Source organism: Ictalurus furcatus, chromosome 21 (genome assembly GCF_023375685.1).
Source record: "Ictalurus furcatus strain D&B chromosome 21, Billie_1.0, whole genome shotgun sequence".
Taxonomy (NCBI): Eukaryota; Metazoa; Chordata; class Actinopteri; order Siluriformes; family Ictaluridae; genus Ictalurus; species Ictalurus furcatus.
This window is the reverse complement of record NC_071275.1, coordinates 4,500,314-4,522,722: the sequence shown is the minus strand read 5'-3', so window position 1 is coordinate 4,522,722 and position 22,409 is coordinate 4,500,314. Positions and strand designations below refer to the sequence as shown.

The window sequence follows — 22,409 nt, the reverse complement described above, 5'->3', positions numbered from 1 at the left end:
CACAGCTGCATTACTCAAAAATAGATGTTAAAACTATATATAGTGCATTCAGAATGTACTCAGACCACTTCATATGTAAATGTATTCAAAAGTTTAAAAAAATGAAATACCACATTGGCATAAGTATTTAGACCCTTTGCTATGACACTTGAAATTTAGCTCAGGTGCATCCCATTTCCCTAGATCATCTTTAAAATGTTTCTACACTTTAGAGTCCACCTGTGGCAAATTCAATTGATTAGACATGATTTGGGAAAGTCTAACGGGTAAAAATGCATATTAGAGCAAAAACCAAGCCATGAGGTCAAAGGAGCTGCCTCAGAGACAGGACTGTGTCGAGTCACAGATCTGGGGAAGGCTGTAAAACATTTCTGCTGCAAAACATTTCTGCTGCATTGAAGTTTCCCAAAAGCACAGTGGCAAAAAAAGAGAGTCAAATTCCAAGTGGGCTTGTGTTTGCTTGTACTGAGGAGATGTCACGTTGCCATAAAACCCAGCTCAGCGGAGGCTTGACCTTCTGCAAGTTTCTCCCATCTCCACACATGATCTCTGGAGCTCAACCAGAGTGACCATCGAGAAATGCATCCAAATGAATCAGGAGGAACCTCATTATGCAGCAAGACAATGACCCGAAACACACTACCAACTCAACAAAGGTTTGTCAGGGGTTAAAAAGTGGAAGGTTTTAAACTGGTCAAGTCAATAACCAGACCTTAAACCAGTTGAACAGCATTTCACCTCCTGAAGAGGAGACTGAAAGGAGAAACCCGCCAAAACAAACAACAACTGAAAGAGTCTGTGGGAAAAGCCTGGAAAAGCATCATAAAAGAAGAAACCGACAATTTGATGATGTCAATGAGTCACAGGCTTGATGCAGTCATTATAAGTAATGGATATGCAGCCAAACAAAGTGTTATTTACTTTAATTTACTTCACAACTTATCTGTTCCTATACTTTAGCTCACCTAAAAATTGGGTGGACTGATATAAAAGATTCTATGTTTTATGTTGTTTTTGTATTTGGTAGAGCTTATAAAGCAGATTGAATGGATTCCAGCAGGAAAATCAGTCCAGCAGTCTATAATGTGGCTGCTTCGATTGACAAGCCTAGAGCCAATTCGAATAGAAAAAGGAAGTGCTTAAAAACCAATATTGCTGTCAAAAAATCAACGTACACTCCCCAGTTGATGTGTTACGGTTACATTATATAGCACTTTTCTAGACACTTAAAGCTCTTTACATTGTATGGGGGGGATCTCCTCAACCACCACCAATGTGTACCATCCACCTGGATGATGCGACGGCAGCCATAGTGCTCCAGAACACCCACCACACACCAGCTATTGGTGGAGAGGAGAGGAGAGGAGAGTGATGTAGCCAATTGAGGGATGGAGATTATTAGGGTGTGTATGAGTGAAAGAAAGAGATTTGTCTTTTCAGTCTGTGAGAGGAGGTTTGGGGAGAGAGTGTCAACTCGCAGGCAAAACACACACACACGCACACACAAAATAGTAAAGAAATGCATTGAAAATGATTGTTCCTTACAAACAAAACAAGGACACATCAATATATGTTCAATTTAACTGAACTAAAGCGTGTTGGGGGCCGTACAGCTGTGTAGTGGGCAGCGTTGCTGTCTCAGCTCCAGCATCCCTGGTTTGATCCTCAACTCATGTTACTGTCTGTGTGGAGATTCACATGTACTCCCAGTGTCTGCATGTGTTTCCTCCACATTTATTAGGATTTGAAAATAGATAATCTCCAGGTTGTGGTGTTAGGAAAAGAGAAAGAGAACATACACAAGAAAGAAGGCACCCTCGCCCCGCCACACACTTCCCACACCAAGGCCTTGGGAGAGTTTGCCAAATGACACACAGACACACAAAGTTCAAATGGCAAGACCTCCCATTTATTCCAAGAAAGGCAGAGTATATATCATGCTTGACACACAACAGAGACAATGGGTTAACTACTGATTGGCTAGGTGGAAGGGCATATTTGCATAAAACAGGAAGAATATCAATGTAGGACAGGAATAACTCCATATATGGTTTAAAGGAAGTCATTGGAATACAGGCAAATGTTATTCAGGAAGGTATGTAAATGTGTGCAAAGGAAGACAAAGGAATGCACAAATGGTGAGTGGCTTTATCTGTCTGTACCCGAGTCGACTGGGGGAGGAAACCGGAGTACTTGGAGAGAACCCCTGAAGCACGGGGACAATATGCAAACTCTGCGCACACGAGTTGGAGGTGCGAATCGAACCCCCAACCCTGGAGGTTCGTGGCAAATGTGCTTTTGTATCAGTTCAGTCATGAATAGAAGTGTTGTTTTAGTATCACACTCTTTTAACTGAAAGAGGGAGACTCACACCCATTTGAACCTTTGCATTTGTTTACCTATTTAAAGTTTCTATAGGAGGCACCATCACAAATCATGTGTCTCTGTGTGTGTGTGTGTTGGAAAATGAGGAAAACTGCTTTTTTTGGTTACAAAAGCAGCAGTTTTTATTATTAATAATAATTATAAAAAAAACAACAACAACAATAAAGAACCAAACGTAAGGGTTAGATGTAGGTGTAGCATTTTTAATTATGTCAGTAGAAGGTCCTCACAAGGAGAGAGTGTGTGTGTAGGAAAATGAGGGAAACTGCTTTTTTGTTACAAAAGCAGCAGCTTTTATTATTATTAATAATGATAACAACAACAACAACAAAGAACCAAAAGTAAGGGTTAGATGTAGGTGTAGCATTTATAATTATGTCAGTAGAAGGTCCTCACAAGGACAGTGTGTGTGTGTGTAGGAAAATGAGGGAAACTGCTTTTTTGTTACAAAAGCAGCAGCTTTTATTATTATTATTAATAATGACAACAACAACAACAACAACAACAAAGAACCAAAAGTAAGGGTTAGATGTAGGTGTAGCATTTATAATTGTCAGTAGAAGGTCCTCACAAGGACAGAGTGTGTGTGTGTGTGTGTGTGTGTGTGTGTGTGTGTGTGTGTGTGTGTTTGCTCTCCGTATTCTGGGGCGGATCTTTGCGGTAAAATACATGTCCACCTCTTCGCCTCCGCCACAATGACAAATGAAGCGGGTTTTAACCGGAGGACTATCTCCTAGATGTGGGATATTTAATGATTGTTATCTGCTAACGCCAAGCGCAGAGCGGAATGGCTTTAATGGAGAAGCCGGCGGCCGGGAAGCTCCTGCTGGACGATACGGTTTCTCTGACGGCGATAATCGAAGCGAGTCAGAATTTACAGTCTCACACGGTAAGAGGAATTCACAGCCTGATAGTAAATTATAACCTAAAACGAAACTGTCACGACACGCAGCTACAATAGTATTATTAATAACATAAACAAGCTGTGGTGAAAGAGAAACAGCAGCTTCCCGAAACCGTGTACTAGTCTGTACTAAATACTGTCGCAAAATAGTACACCAACAAGACAACTATCGTTCCTTAATACACTACTTAGTTGTGTAGCGTGCGGTTTGGAACAGAGCCCATGTTACACGTTCCTGTATTCCTGTACACAACACTAGCTTTTATATAACGTTATACTTATATTTAGGTACGAGGGCGGTCGAACAAAAACAAATATGAAGCGACAGAATGTATATTTTGAAAATATGAGTTTGTTTTTTTATGCTAGCTGTCATAGTGATAGCTAGCTACATCATGTGAGTGCCATACAGTAGCTAGCATGTTAATGTGTTTAGCTAGCTTGGTAACCATGACAATAAACTGAAATGAGCTACGTTGCTAATTAACTAACGTTAAATGCTACACCTACTAACGTTAAACAGTCCAGACTGACAAGCTAATACGCTTTCTAAAACAAAACAAAAAGGAAAGTATAGCTATTTAGCTGGGTTAGTTAGCAAGCTGGGTCTTTTTAATACAGTATGTTGGCAACAGGTTGGCTTGCTAGCTGAAGAAATGATTTTAAGACTCAGATATTTGTTAGTCGTGCTCGTATTTGTGTACGAAATACGAGCCCCCCCCCCAACATGGATAAACACAGCTTGTTTGGAAGCTTCGTAGCTAATTGGAATAAAGTTGGTTTGACGTTGAACGTTCGATATTCGCATATATGCGGAAATTAAGGGACCGTCTCTAAAGTTACATACGACATTGTTAAACACGTTTCTAACGTCAATAGCATTTGAAGAGAATGACTTTTATTTTGTTAAAAATAATTTAAAAGGTGTGCGTTATACCTGACACCTAGATGAACCCTTTACAGTTGGGATCATGACTGTACATCATTCATTTCAAATGTTATTGAGCTTTAAATGGCATATTTTGTGTATGGGCCCATTTGGTAGTGAAATTCATATCTAATTTACATATGATTTAATAGCTTATTTTAATAAATATCAAAAATCTAAAAGTTGTGCATCATACCTGACACCTAGATGAACACTTTACAGTTGGTTGTGTGACTGTAAATCATTCCCTTCAAATACTATTGAGCTTTAAATTATGGTATATTTTGTGTATGAGCCCATGCAGTAATAAAATACATGGCAATCTTTATATATGATTTAATAGTTTATTTTATTAAATATCAGAAATCTAAAAGGTGTGCATTATAGCTGACACCTACATGAACACTTTACAGTTGGTTTTGTAACTGTAAGTCATTCCCTTCAAATGCTATTGAAGTTAGAAACGTGTTTAACAATGTTGTATGTAACTTTAGAAACGGTCCCTTAATTTCCACATATCCGCGAATATCGAACGTTCAATGTCAAACCAACTTTATTCCAGCTCCTAGCTACAGTATATGACATTCACATGATTAGCCTGCTAGAGCATTGTGATTACTAGCTAACTCTGAGGAAGCTGTGATGCAGATCAACTGCCACGATGCTTCCCAAAAACTGAACCAGCTAGATATTTGTTGTGCATTTGCAAATCTCCCCCACAGGATCCTATACAGTATGGTGCAACTCTTTATTGCTTTAATAAAAACATGTAAAAGTACAGAGCACAAGGGTGAGCTGTACATTTAGGGTACAAAACATCACTGTATTGGTCAGTAATAAGAAAAGCCACTTGCTATTTGATGTGGTTTTGTTGTTTATTTGGAAACATACACTAATACATTGTGTGAATGCCTTCAGAAATGAATCCAACCTACCCAGAGCCAAAAAGGGATAAACAAAAGTTTGTAAACTTCTAGATGAAGGAAGCCCATACCACATTAGAGCCTGTTATATTACAACTGGACTTTGACCTTCAATTTATCCTGTTTTCTCCCTCTTCTAACTCCAGCATGACCGTGCCAAATGCGTCACAGACCCAAATAAACCGGAATTATTACACATTGGGTTAAAGGAACAGGTTGGCAAAAATCAAATGTTTCCCTTACACCAAATGTAGTTGATCAACAAGATCAGAGTCTGAAGTTTGCTTCTTTTCCATGAATGCATGCTCAAACACACTATGTACTGTGTTTGCTTCAAACGACATTGAAAACCTACATAATCTCAATTTCAAATGAACCATTTTTGTAAAGTATCAGTTACAGATTTAAGTTCAGCATGGAACTATGTTATCGTCCGCATAACTTCAAGGTTTCCAGCCCAATTCAGCCTTCAAAACAATGACCCTGGATTGTGCGGTGAAGAATTTCAGGTTGTCCAAGATGGTTACCTTTATAACATTACAGTGAGCATTATGTTTATAAGTAAGGAGTAAAACACCACAGGGCAAGCATTACAGGAAAATAAACCACAGTGGGACGAGGTGATGTAATCCAACGCAAAGCAAAGTTACTGTTATTACCCCCAAAAATTGATCATTTTCAGCATGCCCCAAAGTGTTTTATTCCTCCTGTACCACAGCAGTTTATCGACGGTAACAATTTTGTATTAATTACAGTACACCACATCATACTTTTTAATCCGTTTATAGTTACGATTACTGTTGTGTAATGTCCACGAGACGAGTTAGTTCCTGTTATCACCGATTTATAGCAACTATAAACGGTCATTCCTTCACCAGTTTCTCTTTTTTTTCTGCTCTCTTGAAGTTAATAAGACAAAAATATATGGCATTTCATGTTACTGTTTAACTATAAAGTACAAAGTTTGTCAGAAGACTTACAGATTATTACTAAAGCACTGACACTGGAGACTGTTTGAATAAATGTTAAATAGACATTTTCCTACTGAAATTCTCACCATATCAATGATTATATGTTTGTTAAATGGAAATACTTTTTTGTTGTTGTTGTTGATAAATAAGCTTATTTTTTAAACTTTAGATTATGTGGAGAGGCTGGCCAAGTCACTGTGAATGAGCTGTTACTACAGAAATGATAATGTATAAGAATGAGTGCAGTAATATAAATATTAACATTAACATCATAGCTACAGGGCAAAACTAAAGCAGCAAATGTCAAACATTAAACATGTTTGGGCATTTCAATGGAAATTGTGCAAATGTGTGTTCTTAGCCAAATTATAACTACAACATATGCAAATAACTTCTACGTGGAAGTAGATATTTTCCAGACACACATCATTGCTTGTGCATAGTTATTACCATTCATACATATTCTTATGACTCTGTGGGTTTTTTATTTAATTCTGCTCTTTTCATCACCAGGAATACATCATCCGTGTGCAGAGGGGAGTCTCTACAGAAAACAGCTGGACGGTAAGTTAGTGTCGAGTTAAGAGTCTGTCTAGCGTTTTCCTGTTTGTGTCGTGCGGCTGTAGCTGAAGTCTTTGGGATCGCTGGTGATCGAGGATGTGTGAGTTCAATGTCACGAATGCATGTGATTTGACTTAAAGCACACTGCCAGCAAACCTGAGACATTTTACATTACTTAGCATAAGTGAGAAAAAGGAGACTCAGCAAGTTGATGATTAGTAGCTCACCATCCTGGCACCCATGGATTGCAGTTATGTGATGGAAATCTAGGGATTGGCTGTACTTCAGTTTCTCCTCAAGTTTGTCCCAGGTTGCACAACTCAAAATAAAAGGATGTATCAGTTATATGACGTATCCCTCAGTGCCATTGAATTCTCTAATCTGACTGTTCAGCAGATGTTGATGAATCTTCTATAGCAGCAGCTCTGACAGTAGTGCCGACTGCACTTCAGGTTTATATGAATGCGTTTGTTCTAATACATTGTCGCTTCTATAGTAACAACTCCTTCTAAGGGACTTGTAAGGCAGACGTTCCATGTGATTTAAGACTAATAGTAGACAGATTTATAAAAATGTGCTGATGTTTATCAAAGTACAGAGTGTCCCAAAGGTCATAGACATAGGGGACTATGTCTGTGAGCACCACGTCGGTTGTGCCTTCATCAGTGGATATTCATAGACGTCCACTTCTCGGTTGGTCCGTAACACTTGAATTTGTTAATAAGTTTGGCAACAGTGTCATGTGTGTGATGTGCTCGCCATGTTTCCTTTTAAAGTCCATCGCAACTTTGCGACAGCTTCCCGATCCAGCCATGAGAACGATTTCAATACGTTCTTCTTTTGTCAAAGGCGTTCTTAAAGGCTATCTGAAAGAAGAAGAGATATATATATATATATATATATATATATATATATATATATATATATATATATATATATAATATAACAAGTATGAAAATTCTTTGAAGTAATTTTGCTAAAAAGTGCTAATAATTAAAAGTATTATGTATGGAGAGTTTTGAGACACTCTGTATAATCGTTTATATGGTGAATATTTCTGTAACATGGTGTTTATTTAGTATTTATGTAAGGAGTCTCGAGTCTCAGCACCTTATAACAGGTCAAGCTGTTCCTTTTTTCCGGTCCAATTAATTTGGAGAGTAAGTGAGGAGATGACTGTTTATAACAGGAACTTTTTTTTTCACAGATGTTCAACAACAGGGGTGTCAAACATATAGCCCCCAGGCCGAATACCCTGTTGACACCCTTATTGTGGAAGCTATTTAACATAACTAGGCTTTGTTCTTTGTTTGACCACTTCAGTCTGGTTTAGAATAATTCAGTAATGATCATCTTATTTGTACAAAAGAACTAATTAATCCATTAATCCATCAGTTTCCACCCGTGGTCCTGGAGTACCCTTATAGTAACCTAATATGTTTCTGTTTTGCCTGCTTTAACACACCTGATTAAACTAGCCAGTTCATGAAAGTGATAGCGGTAAAAACAGTCAGCAGTTTTTCCTTTATCTTAATATAGTTTGATTTAGTTGTGCACTGGAGCTGCAAGGCAGACATAATTAACACATTGTTCAGTATCTCAAATCGGTTTGCTTCTGTGGTTTCTGATACTGTGGACACTGTTACTTATAACAGAAGACAAAAGGATATACAATGGTGCTTGGAAGTTTGTGAACCCGTTAGAATTCTCTATATTTCTGCATAAATATGACCATCAGAAGTCCTAAAAGTAAATAAAGAGATCCCGGTTAAACAACCAAGACAAAATTATTATTCTTGTTCATTTATTTATTGAGGAAAATGATCCAATATTACATAACTGTGAGAGGCAAAGTATGTGAACCTTCGCTTTCAAAGGTTCCTTGTGCAGCAATAACTGAAACTACACGTTTCCAGTAACTGTTGATCAGTCCTGCACATCAGTTGGAGGAATTTTACCCCGTTCCTCAATACAGATGTTGGTGGGTTTCCTCACATGAACTGCTTGGTTCAGGTCCTTCCACAACATTTCTATTGGATAAGGCCTTTAGTTGTTTAGAAGTTATCCTGGGTTCCTTTGTGATCTCATGGACTATTACATGTCTTGCTCTTGGAGTGATCTTTGTTGGTCTCCACTCCTGGGGAGAGTAACAATGGTCTTGAATTTCCTCCATTTGTACACAATATGTCTGACTGTGGATTGGTGGAGTCCAAACTCTTTAGAGGTTTTGTAACCTTTTCCAGCCTGATGAGCATCAGCAATACTTTCTCTGAGGTCCTCAGAAATCTCCTTTCTTCATGCCATGATACACTTCAAACATGTGTTGTGATGATAAGACTTTGACTATAGATCCCTGTTCTTAAAAAACAAACAAAAAACCAGGGTGCTCACTCACACCTGAATGTCATCCCATTGATTGAAAACACCAGACTCTAATTTCACCTTCACCTACTAATCTTCACATACTTTTGCCTCTTACAGACATGTAATATTGGATAATTTTTCTCAGTTAAATAAATGACCAAGAATGTTAAAGTAAAGTAAACAAATCGGATTGTTTTAGGTCATATATATATATATATATATATATATATATATATATATATATATATATATATATATATATATATATATATATATATATATATATATATATATGCAGAAATACAGAAAATTCTAAAGGGTTCATAAACTTTCAAGCACCATTGTAACAAATTTCTTTGGTTTCACTCTGTGTCAGTCTCACCCAAGGAAAAACAGTTCTGATGATGATATAGTTCTGATTTAATTTGCATGTACAATTTTCTGCTAATTTATATTATTACTGAGCCAAACAGTGTGTCCTGACTTTTTGATGAATGTATGATTATTTAGAGAGATTGCATTTGCTAAATTCGCTGTCTGTCTGGCTTCAGTTACCTGTTAGATAAATTTGACTTGCAATTGTACTTGTAAACTAACAAAACAGACTTTAGGCATTAAAGTCCCCATGAAGTGTCTTGAAACGCTCAGCGTTAATCGTTGTGTTGATGTAATTTCCACTGAAACAGGAAGTCAGAGCAGGACATATCGAGTAGCTCCTCTGCTTTTTTAAAATCGCCAATAGCATTTAGTTCACCTCACAGCCCGGGCTAAGCCATACTTGACAGTTAGTACCATGGACGCGAGTCCAAGCAATAACAATGTATTGGGTTGGATTTTTATCCACCTCCTGAATTAAACGAGCACGTTCGAACAGCCAAAAGCACATTTACGACCCATGCTTTCTGATATGATTCCTCTCGCTCAACAACGGCAACTTCAGCAAGGTGATTTTTTTATAATGTTTGGAGCGGGACACTTCAGATTCTAGAGAGCATTTGATTGCACAGAAATTCTGATGAGAAGCTGAAGTGCAGAGTGATGTCATCAAAACTATTGAATTGTATTGGTGGTAGAGAGAGAGTGTAAATTTTGAATGCATATATCTTCTAAATGTGAATTTTGTCATTGGTTTGGAGCACACTAGCTTATAGATAAAGCAAACATATTCATCCTAAAAGCCACAAGACTTTAAATGTGTCTTGGTTTATCGACTATATTTGGGTTAGGGGAAAATTGTGCTAACATTTACTGTCTGGCCAAACATGTTTGTAACAGTAACAAGTTTCCCTGAGCCAGGGTGTGTGCTATAGCTGAAAAAAAAAAAAAATATGAAGGACATGAGTACTCTAGGACCAGAGCTTGGAACCACTGAGAGATCTTTGACTCCGTATGTTTTTGCTTTGTGATACTTGCAGGTGATCAGGAGATACAGTGACTTCGACATGCTTAATAATAGTCTGCTGGTGAGTAAAACCACCAAATATTTCATATTTTTGTAACTTGAAATTCCTGGAATTCTGGCCACAGTGTTGAAAACATGACCAAATGATGTTCCAGCATTTTTTTGCTGACCCTCTACAAACATTTCCTGTTCAGTCCCGGAAAGTGTACTTTCCAGTAAAAGTGAGAGTAGGCATAATTTTTTTTCTGTCTTTTCTCTTCATCACCGATTACGTATTTCTTGCCTCAGATCTCGGGCCTGAACCTGCCACTTCCTCCTAAGAAGTTAATCGGGAACATGGACCGTGAGTTCATAGCAGAGCGGCAAAAAGGTCTACAGGCGTATCTGAACTTCCTCACGCAGCACCACATCCTCTCCAGCTGTGAACTTGTCAAAAAGTTCCTCGACACCAACAATTATTCCGCAAACTACACAGGTATGTAGGTGTGTGGGGAATTTGGGCAAACATTACATGTGAAGCGAACCAGTTCATTAATGAGGATTCAGTATCAAATGACACTGTTTTCATGAACTGATCTACTAAGCGTTTGCAGTGTTATGATGAAATGCAGTAATTTGCAAGTTTTGAAGTGCAAGCGGTTTGATTTTAATGAAAGATAATCGCTTTGGGGAGGAGTTGAAGGCTACACCCCTTCACTGAGATTGACAGGCACAGAAAAAAATTACAGAGAAAGAGAGAGGACAAGCATAGTGCCTCTATTAACATGTATCCCTGTTATATATCTCCATTTATCCCACATATACTATATCTGCCTCGATTAACGTTTATTACCCATCTATTAACATTTCTGCATAATAGAACCCCTGTCATAAAAGAAATAGCTGTGTGTATCACACTTTGATACAATTTGCTCACAACTGCCACCCAATTTTTGCCTAATAAAGACTGTTTTGAGATTGGTGAGCTAATTCTAATCAATGAATCTTTACATCGCAGGGTGTTTTTTGTCTTCTTATAGAATGAATTTGTTTGGCTTTCCTTGTTTTAGTGCCCTTTAGAATTCTAGCACAGAACAACAAGGGATAACACACGACAGACCATGTTGTTATACGGAAATAATGTAACTGGAGGGTGGTGGTGGTGGGGGGGGTTACGATGATCGCTTTTTTATTACGACAACCTGTTTTACTAGTTTATGGTTCGATTCTACGTTGTGGAAGTTCTGAGAGACAAGTTAGTTCCTATTCTCTCCTACGTTATAGCCGTGATGAACATTCATTGCCTCACCAGTGTGTGCGTGTCTCTCTCTCTCTCTGTCTGTCTCTCAAAACACGCAGCCTGTCATTTTACTGACAAAAAGGACAACCAAGACTGAGAGTGCATACAACAGAGACTCCTTCCATAGTTAAATGAATTTCTCCTAACAAAAAACACCACATTATAATTATAACGAATTACTTTGTATAACAACACCACTTTTTACAGTCCATTAAAGGAGAGTTTTTTTTTTTGTGATTGTTGCAGACAAAAATGCTTGATTTTGCTGTGGCTTTTTTCAGAGTGCGCTGGAAAACTACTTGAATTGGTGAAATCGCAATTGCAAAACATAGTTTCGCAGTCATGTTTGTTGGTAAATGAAACCTTTTAGCTGTACTCGTGTTCGACGCACGCGAATCGAAGAGGGCTTTGGCTAAGCACGCGTCGTGATGACGTCCCATGACGCGTCTCGGCCCAAATCTGCGGTAATTTTGAGCAATTGCAGAGCTTGCTTGAATCTGCATTCGTTTCTCAGATTGCAAAATTGCAAAATCATGGAAGGACTGTTTTTTTAAAAAAAAATCTGTTTATTATAAGACTTAATTTACATGGTGTGTCCACTGTACAAGTCCTTATGTGTGAGCTGTTACTATAGAAACAATAACGTAGTACAAGGAGCACATTAATAAATGCACACCTTCTCATCAATCAGATTCGAGCATTCAACCACACTGTGGTCTAATTGGTGTATAATCTAACCATCTTCATTTATCCTTTTCAGAAATCGCCTTACAGCAAGTGTCCATGTACTTCAGATCGGACCTGATATGGGAAGTGGTTGAGCCTTTAAAAGACATGGGTAAGTCAGAGTAGATAATTTAGCTATTAATGCTGATGCTGCAGGAAACCATATAAAGCCATTTACTGATTCAGCTCCGATGAAAACAAACTGTATGCACACCCAGAATCCATCAGCGTTCGGTCATTTATAGAGTTACAAGTGTGAGATATCTGACAGTACATACTACTCATTCCTGTCAGATGGAAATCCATAGTTATTGTGTGACTTCAGGAGTGAATTCTCAGAATGGAGCAATATTTCCAGTAAGACAGTTTTGAGTGTTTTAATTGGCTTTGTTTCTGTGGTAGTAAAAATATTTGCCTCGTTTAAAGCCTTTTAAACTTTGTTTAAACACCACATAAATTTCCATGCACATTTCTAAGCACTTTTCAAAGAGGTTATACTTGGCAGACTCAGGCCATGGCCACAAGAACATTGAGAGTGAGCTGGCATTTAAACTAGCAATTTTCTATTGCTATTGCAGCACTTTTGTAAGCTACTTGTGGAAGAACATTTACTATATTTGGCTTTGCTGTGCATTGCTCCATTACGCAGATTAATATTATGTCTAGTCACATTTCCAAGGCAGATAGATGCAAAGTAGCTATCTAAAACACTGAGTAGAGAACAAAAATATCACCTCCGGTCACTTCCGACGTGTGTTTTTTTTTATTTTTTATTACCCCATCTATTTTTCTCAGTGTATAATATTACCTAATCTTTCTATTTTGTTATCCAACCTGTCAAAAAATATAGGGACAAGTCTGATTGTGTTTGCATAATAGCTAAAATGCAGCAATAAATAAACACACAAGGTCAAAGAGATGCTCTGTATGACTCACATGTATGTCTCACATCCTATAGAACCAAATCATTCTCACTTTCTGACTCCCATTTGCTTTGTTTACTCTCTCTCTCTCTCTCTCTCACACACACACACACACACACACACACACACACACACACACACACACACACACACGTTCTCTCACCTGATTATCTGCCGCCTCTTGTCTGTCACTGTAGAATTGGACTTCTTTCATACCTAAAGTTAGGGCATGATTACGCTTGATGGAGCCAAGCTGACATGTGATAAATGTTTACAGATTAACCGCCAATTCTGACCCAGCACTGAATCACTATTACAGGACGACTCGCAGCCGTTCAAGAACATCATGTTATACTGTAGACTGTTATTCTTGTCCCGTAACAAATGTCCCTTTTTTTTTTTTCTTTGCACTGTAGCTTTAAGTTCATACTTGCTTTGCCTGTTTGTTTTGTATAAAAAAGAAAAGGAACAATCCTCTTTTTCCAAGCGCAAATTCAGACCGTCAAATTCAGTGCAGAATGTTAATGTATTTAACCAGAAGGCCAAGTATGAACTCGATTATGCCAAGTATGAACTCATTTTTGTGTTTGCTAACACTTTATCCAATCAAATTAACGTGAAAGTTCCAGAAACGGTGACTCGCTGAGCTTTGTTTTGATGCTCCTCACAGATGCTAGCAAGGGTTTAAGGTTGGAGCTAGAAGCATGTGCGGTGCCAAAATAAACAAGCAAGTTCTTATTTGGAAGACTCATCCAAACAATCAATATGCTCAACACATGAGTACGATATGCAGTTAGGGAAATGTTCTATTTTAGGCAGCGAACATGGCTGTATGCATACAAAGCAAACGCAGTGTACACTACATGCACACTTTGTGAGAGAGTGCATATATGCACTTTGTCAGTCCTGGTGAAGGAGATGAGGCATCATGTTCCTCAAAGCTGACACTTTGTATGCCCGCGCCATTGAGTGGCGGAGGCATTATGTTTTCAGGTTGTCCGTCCATCTATTTTTGTTAGTGTGATATCTCAAGAAAGACTGGTTGAATGTTTGTAGGATTTATAAGGAATTATCACTGTAATCAGCATATGAGCTGATTAGATTTTGGAAATAGAATCAAGGTCACAGCACAGCCAAACGTCTGAAATGGCTGTTCCTTTCATTAGCTTCCTTCCTGTTTGTCATACAGAGATGTTACTTACACGTTCATGTTCAGGAACTCGAAGCCCATTGTCGACTAGCTAAAGTTTTTGCCACTGGTCTGTTTGTGTGTCCGTCCTTGCATCCATCCATCCACGTGTCTATTCAGGATTTCATTAGAGCAATATTGGACTGGACATTTAAGAACAGGTGGTTGAATGTGTGTAGGATTTTCATGGTATTATTGTTGTAACCAGCAGATGAACTCATTAGAGTTTGGAATCCAAAATGACCCAGCTTTCCACAAGACATTGTGCTAATTGCAGTTTATACCCCAAACTAAAATTTGTTCAAGAAAAAGTTTGAGCCTGTCTGATGAATTTAACTTGAGACCTGGAGCCAATGATAAAAAGCCATTGAAGAGATTATAAGTCTGAGCTTTACTGACTTGAGTTGGAGCTGGTTTATTTTAACCATTATTTCATTTATTTAAAAGAAAACGAGGCAAGCCTACACTTGCTGAACTGCAGTCTATCAGTTTGACATTTGAGAAGTTGTTCACAGTATTATAGCAAAAGAGTGGAACTTGAGAAGTATCAGAGATGCCTTCGTTTTGTTTTTTTCTCTCCATATTCCCAGATTCTGACAATTCTCTTTTGTTGGATATTCATTTCCATTTTCAACAATCTGGCTTTTCAGTGAACACTTGAAACATGGTTCAAGAGAAAGGTCACCCTGTTTATGGATATTGAAAATGGCTCTTCTAGGCCAGCCTAGAAATCTGACTGTAATGTGCCACTGTAAAACCTTTATTAAAAGTTTTAAATGATTAAATCTTACTGCAAATTATTTTGATTGTGCAAAAAAGTCAAATTGTGAAAACTGTCATTGAATTGGTCTTGCTGCATACTTTTATAAAACTGGGAGCTTAAAACTTCAGTGAAAAATCTGAATTCGTATTAAACATGTGACAGTGAAGTGTTATTGCATCATACAGTGTCGGAGCCAATCATGTGTCCGTGCCAAAGCCAGACGGGGAAAAGGCAGGATGATGGATATTGGGTTGGATGTGTTTTCAATTTGCGTATTCATATTCATAAATTCTGGCTTCATGGTGGTGCAGCGGTTAGTTCGTCACCTCAAAGCGCCCGAGTCCCCTGAGCTTGGGCTATGGTTTATGTGCTGGTTGTGTCTCCCATGGTCTTCCTGGGTCTCTGAGAATTTTCTCTGCGGTTTCCTGCAGATCTCCCATAAACATGCCGGTATGAGGATTCGGTATGCTAAATTGCCCCTAGGAGTGAATGAATGTGCACATGGTGCCCTGTGGTGTATTCCCATCTCACGCCCACTGTTCCTGGGGTAAGCTGGGTAGACAATGACCCTGACCACCATGACCCCTCAGCATATTACTGAAGATGAATCAATAAATGAATGAATATTCATAAAACCCGGAGGCACTTCTGCACCTTTTTGTTATCTGAAGATAGTTTTACTTTGTAGAATTTTCATGTCAGGCGATTTAACATAGCAAATAAATTGTGACTTACAAAATAAATTATGGGTGGCTTTAATATCCTTCAGTCAGTGTTTTCACAATATTATATATATGAAAAAACACTACATTTTAGTAGCTTTAAAACACAATTTGACTTGAGTAATCTCGAGGATCGAGAAGAATAATCTGCATAACAAAGTATGCTAACTAATGGCTAAAGAAAATATTATATACAACACAGACATTCATAATTAATTAATGGATTACTAGTAGCAGTGCCAGTTCGGTCAACAACGTTTTTGAAAGCTTCCAGAAACTTCAGTACAGAATCATGGGATTTGATTATCCGAGGGCAGGTATGATGCTCTTTTGATCCTTAGGCTGCGGTCATAATGGGACTCCTTACTTTCATCCTCTTTATTTTAAAATGGAAGGCAAGGGGAGTGAAGATATTTTCATAATGATTTGATGTTCTGGTTAGTTTTGATTTTTCAGTTATGCTTGCTCATTGTAGACCACGTGATAAAATGATGCATTTTTGACAGGTTGGAGATTACGAAAGCGGTACTTCTTAGTTAAAAACAAAGAGCAGCCCAAGGAGCGACAAGTCTTAAGCTGGGTGAGTTCTGTTTTTTCCCCAAACATGCAAATGCATGCACAAACACACTTCCATCAATTCTGTGTAATCATGTACTGTGGTCCGTTATTGCTTAATTCTGCTCCTTTTGTAACCTTGATTTCTCTCCGATCCACTAAGAATATTTCTAAATCACCATTTGTTTGTTTCTGCATTGACTCAGTACTTGATTCACATGCAGCTTCCTCATAGATCTTTTTACATGAAGTTGGGGAGAGATATATATGTATGTGTGTGTGTGTGTGTGTGTGTGTGTGTGTGTGTATATATATATATATATATATATATATATATAATATAATATAATCCAATTCCATTTATTTTTCTGATGTATTGTTTCTGCCTCTGATTTCAGGTCGATTTCGGTCCTGATAAGTTCTTATCAGATAAAGATCTGCAGTCCATGATTAAGCTGCTTTCGTCCCTGGCTGTAAGTCTTCAGTTTAGATCATGTGTGTTAAAATATCCCACAGATACCAAAGTGAAACTTTGGTTAGTTTCTGTGAATGAATCTGGGGTTTCCCTACAGTTATGTTCGGCCAGTTAAACTTTACACACTGATATTTTCAATTGGCAGCAGATGAGGCTGATCATGTCACTTCCTGGTGGGCCTCTTGTGCAATAGATTTCTGGAGTGTACAAGATTGTGTAGTCATGTGGACAAACACAAGTCTCTGGATGTGACTCAGAAAAGCCTGACTCTTCACAACAACAGTGGGGTAAATTCCTTTGGGATGTTAGTGCTGACGCAGAATCACATCAACTCATTATTGAAATTTGATGTACTAAGCTATTCTCATTTAGCACAGTCCTGCAAGACAGTACTCCCAAAGTCTTATCGAACGTTTGAATTAAAATGGGTGGAGCTACTATTGGGTAACGCTTATGTAAAGTCATTCTCACTCTCACATGGTTTTTAATAAAACTATCTACACTTGTGTGATCTCTCTGAGTCAATCCTGTCTGGGTTACCTTTATTCTAGGCAACCCAGAGAATAAAATCTAGTGAGGATTGACCGATAGCACTTCTCCGTTATTGTGCTATTGTGTTCAGTTCTGCGTGAATCACCATTCTCAGGGTAGGAGGGACGTTAACCAATTGTACTTATTAGAATATTAGGCCATGCCTGGAAAGCAAATTGGTCAGATCAGTGAATTCAGCTGGTGTTTAAGTAGTGAATTGTATATCTATTTTGTTGTTGTTTTGTTTTTTCTATTCAAAATCTTTACCATTATACCACAGTGCTGTTGAATTCTCAAATCTTATAGGTCATAGGGTATTCATTGCTGAAATCTGGTGAATGTTTTAATTCTCTGAAACTAAGCTGATTTATTAAAAATCCTAGGGTTACAGACACTATAGTTATAACTGGGCTGTATTTTCCTGAGCCCTAAAGATTTTTCTGGATGTGTGTATACTTGTTTTTATGACAGTTCAGTCCACCATCTATACAGTCTTTCAGTCCATCTGATCATGTGAAAGAATGAGGGGTGGAAAACCTCATGACTGTGTTTGATCAGATGGATCAAAAACACCTTTGTTTTGCTGACAAAGAAAAGGATTATAGGAAACTTTTCTTTCAGTGCAGCCACTTTTGAGCCACACATCCTGTCCTTTCAAAACATAATGGTCAGATTTCTCTTTGTCAGTCTCAGGGAAGGAGGTGTGGCCTCTGTGTCTGTCAGTCTCAGTGAAGGAGGTGTGGCCTTTGTGCCTGAAAGTAAAGGGGATGTGGTCTCTGTGTCTGTCAGTCTCAGTGAAAGAGGTGAGGCCGCTGAGTCTGTCTCAATTAAGGAGATATGACCTCTGTGAATCTTAGTAATGGAGGCATGGCCTCTGTCAGTCTCAGTGAGGAAGGTGTGGCCTCTGTCCCTGGTACTCAGTGCAGGGGTGTGGCCTCTGTCAGTCCCAGTGAGGAAGGTGTGGCCTCTGTCCCTGGTACTCAGTGCAGGGGTGTGGCCTCTGTCAGTCTTAGTGAGGAAGGTGTGGCCTCTGTCCCTGGTAGTCTCAGTGCAGGGGTGTGGCCTCTGTCAATCTCAATGAAGCAGGCGTGGCTTCTGTCAATCTTGGTGAAGGAGGTGTAGCTTCTATGTGTGTGTGTGTGAGTTTCCATGAAGGAGGTGTGATGTAGGAAGGAGGTGTCTGTGCTAGTCTGTGCTAGTCTGTGCTAGTTCAATCAAATTGAATCGTTGGCTGTTTTTAATTCAATATTGACAGAGGATTGACTCCTCTGAGGAAAAGAGATATAATACACAACCCTACGATTCACCCTCTTTTATGTAATAATGAAGAATGTAAAAATGTTTAGCCTCTGCTATATGTAACTTGTGCTTTTGCTGTCTTTTTGGCCTTTTAGCACCCATACATCTGTCCAGTCACCTATGCCTCAACTATCGAGTCCTCAGCAGTAGTAATCAGAATTTTTAATGAAAAAGGCACACTTAGGGATCATATTTGCAAGGTATGTATCATTATAATGTATGTTGCATTTCTTTATTGTTGTCAAAATATTTACAACTTTCAGAAGGTTCAGTTATAACTATGTCTGCCATGTTGAGTTTTGTTTTTAAGCTTTAATTATTGTTTTAATGTCTTGGGTGCTGATATTTTAGGTAAAGCCAAAAGAAGCATTCTTGAAGAAGTACTGCAACCCCAAAAAGATCCAGGGTCTGGAGCTGCAGCAGATCAGGACATATGGGAGGCAGATTTTGGAGGTTTGGCTGGATTACATTTTTGGCTCATAATTTAATCAAGGGTAACTCTACTGTTTACAGTGCCCTCCACTAATATTGGCACCCTTGTGGTCAATACTTTGTGCTACCTCCTTTTGCCAAGATAACAGCTCTGACTCTTCTCCTATAATACCTGATAAGGTTGGAGAATACATGGCAAGGGATCTGATACCATTCCTCCATACATAATCTCTCCAGATCTATTCAATTTTGAGGTCCATGCTGGTGGACTCTCCTCTTCAGTTCACCCCACAGGTTTTCTATGGGTTCAGGGGATTGGGATGGCCATGCAGGACCTTGATTTTGTAGTCAGTTATTTGATAGAGTCCATGATGCCATGTTTCCTAATAAAATGTCCAGGTCCTCTGGTAGAAAAACAGCCCCAAAACATTAAAGATCCACCACCATATTCAACCGTGGGCATGAGGTACTTTTCCATATGGCTACCTCTCGGTGTGTGCCAAAACCACCTCTGGTGTTTATTGTCAAAAAGCTCTATTTTGGTTTCATCTGACCATAGAACCCGATCCCATTTGAAGTTCCAGTAGTGTCTGGCAAACTGAAGTTTGTTTTTGGATGAGAGTAGAGGCTTTTTTCTTGAAATCCTTCCAAACAATTTGTGGTGATGTAGGTGACTTCGGATTGTAGTTTTGGAGACTTTCTGACCCCAAGACACAACTAACTTCTGCAGTTTTCCAGCTGTGATCCTTGGAGATTTTTTAGCTACTCGAACCATCTTCTTCACAGTGCGTTGAGACGATATAGACACACGTCCAATTCCAGGTTGATTCATAAAATTTCCAGTTGACTGGAACTTCTTAATTATTGCCCTTATGATGGAAATGGGCATTTTCAATGCTCGTGCTATTTTCTATTAGCCACTTTCCATTTTGTGAAGCTCAACAAAATTTAGCTACATACATTTATCTATAATATCTTACTTTGTGGCACAGTAAGCTAGCTAAATATTTGTTTATCCAACATACTTCTTAATTGTAATGCTAGCTAGCTTACTTAAACTGAGCTAGCTAGTTTCAGCAAACAGTTGTCACCGTTATCTTTGCCTAATTAAAAAAAATGTTCAGTTCATTTCATTCTGCCAAATAAGACAGCCACACTGGCCAAAATTAGAGGAACATGAAATGCCCAATAGCTGTTAACCCACTGTTCCTGCTTATTAGTTGTGCAGCGAAATCTTTTATATAACCAACAAAGATGCATTAGTTGTGATTTTGTGTCATTCCCCCATCCTCGGCCATTGGTTCTGTTACACCTACATGTCCTGATACCTGGATAATGTAGGCAGAATTACTACCGATTACATCGCATTTGAATCTATCCCAGTTATGGTCTTAAACCTAAAGCCTTCTTTTGTTTGACCTTCTGGGGGAAACCCTTAAATTTTGTACAGGAAAATCCTACAACGTATGGTTTCCTTTCAGAAAGTGGAACCACTTTAGAAAGATGGAACTGTTAATAGTCCAAAAGGCTGCTTGAATGTATACCATAAGCAAACAACTGGAATTACATTAACACTGAAGTGGGGAAAAAAATTATTTATAGTGTCCACACAAATGTGTTGTGGGTATATTTTGACACCGTCTTTTCTCCAAAACACAGCAAGGTAGATCCTGATGAGATAAAAAATACCAAAACAGTAGTTGGTATTTTGTAAGTATGGAAAAGGCAAATATTAAGTAAGAGTTTTCTTTGGAGCATCATCAGGCAATTATTTAGTTTTCAGATGTCCTCGGTCATTTACAAGTTTAATAATTTTACTTCAGTATCTTAATAAAACAACTTTTGTTAGATCACAAGTCGATAATCACAGCAAGAATAATTCCGTCTACACAGTTCATTTATCTCATTCCTGTAATTCAGTGTAACTCTTTGGTATATTTGTCCCTCTTGTTTGATTATCTCTCTTCTCTGTCTTGATTTAGGCCCTGAAATTCCTCCATGATAAGGGTTTTCCATTCGGGCATCTCCATGCCTCAAACGTTCTAATTGAGGACAACACGTGCAAACTGCTGGACATAGAAAACTCCATACTGGGACTTCCCTCTTACTACCGGCCTTATGTCACCCAGTTCAGGAAAATTAACGTAAGAACTTGCTTGCAGTTACACAAAGATTAAAATTTTCTTTTGGTCATCAATGTTGTATTTTAGTGTATTTTTCAATGTTTTGAGTAATGTTACTTTATTAAAATATCATACACACTCACATTCGTATGTCCTGATAATATTTTATGCAGTGTACTGTGGTATTTAGCATGTACAATATTGCTATAATGGACATACAGTACCTCACAAAAGTGAGTACACCCCTCACATTTTTGTAAATATTTGATTATATCTTTTCATGTGACAACACTGAAGAAATGACACTTTGCTACAGTGTAAAGTAGTGAGTGTACAGCTTGTGTAACAGTATAAATTTGCTGTCCCCTCAAAATAACTCAACACACAGCCATTAATGTCTAAACCGCTGGCAACAAAAGTGAGTACACCCCTAAGTGAAAATGTCCAAATTGGTCCCAATTAGCCATTTTCCCTCCCCGGTGTCATGTGTCTTGTTAGTGCTACAAGGTCTCAGGTGTGACCCGAGTTCAACCTGGCACCTAATGGCAAAGAACTCTCTGAGGATCTGAAAAAAAGAATTGTTGCTCTACATAAAGATGGCCTAGGCTATAAGAAGATTGCCAAGACCCTGACACTGAGCTGCAGCACGGTGGCCAAGACCATACAGCGGTTTAACAGGACAGGTTCCACTCACAGCAGGCCTCGCCATGGTCGACCAAAGAAGTTGAGTGTACGTGCTCAGCGTCATATCCAGAGGTTGTCTTTGGGAAATAGACGTATGAGCACTGCTGCAGAGGTTGAAGGGGTGGGGGGTCAGCCTGTCAGTGCTCAGACCATACGCCGCACACTGCATCAAATTGGTCTGCATGGCTGTCGTCCCAGAAGGAAGCCTCTTCTAAAGATGATGCACAAGAAAGCCCGCAAACAGTTTGCTGAAGACAAGCAGACTAAGGA

The 22,409-nt window shown here is 38.6% G+C and overlaps 1 protein-coding gene across 3 annotated transcripts in view; it reads left to right on the top strand.

Moving 5' to 3' along the window:
• The first annotated feature begins 2,990 nt into the window (after positions 1-2,990).
• The window catches only part of pxk (PX domain containing serine/threonine kinase), a 35,698-nt gene continuing 16,279 nt past the window's right edge, over positions 2,991-22,409 (top strand). For 2 of the 3 annotated variants that reach the window (XM_053652510.1, XM_053652508.1), the window contains exons 1-10: positions 2,991-3,274; positions 6,625-6,675; positions 10,452-10,499; positions 10,727-10,913; positions 12,478-12,555; positions 16,547-16,620; positions 16,994-17,068; positions 18,996-19,100; positions 19,252-19,353; positions 21,315-21,476. In XM_053652510.1, the coding sequence (XP_053508485.1) occupies positions 3,173-3,274; positions 6,625-6,675; positions 10,452-10,499; positions 10,727-10,913; positions 12,478-12,555; positions 16,547-16,620; positions 16,994-17,068; positions 18,996-19,100; positions 19,252-19,353; positions 21,315-21,476 (984 nt within the window). In that variant the 5' untranslated portion in view covers positions 2,991-3,172. The remainder of the gene's footprint in view (positions 3,275-6,624; positions 6,676-10,451; positions 10,500-10,726; positions 10,914-12,477; positions 12,556-16,546; positions 16,621-16,993; positions 17,069-18,995; positions 19,101-19,251; positions 19,354-21,314; positions 21,477-22,409) is intronic. The other variant, XM_053652511.1, reaches the window with a different exon arrangement.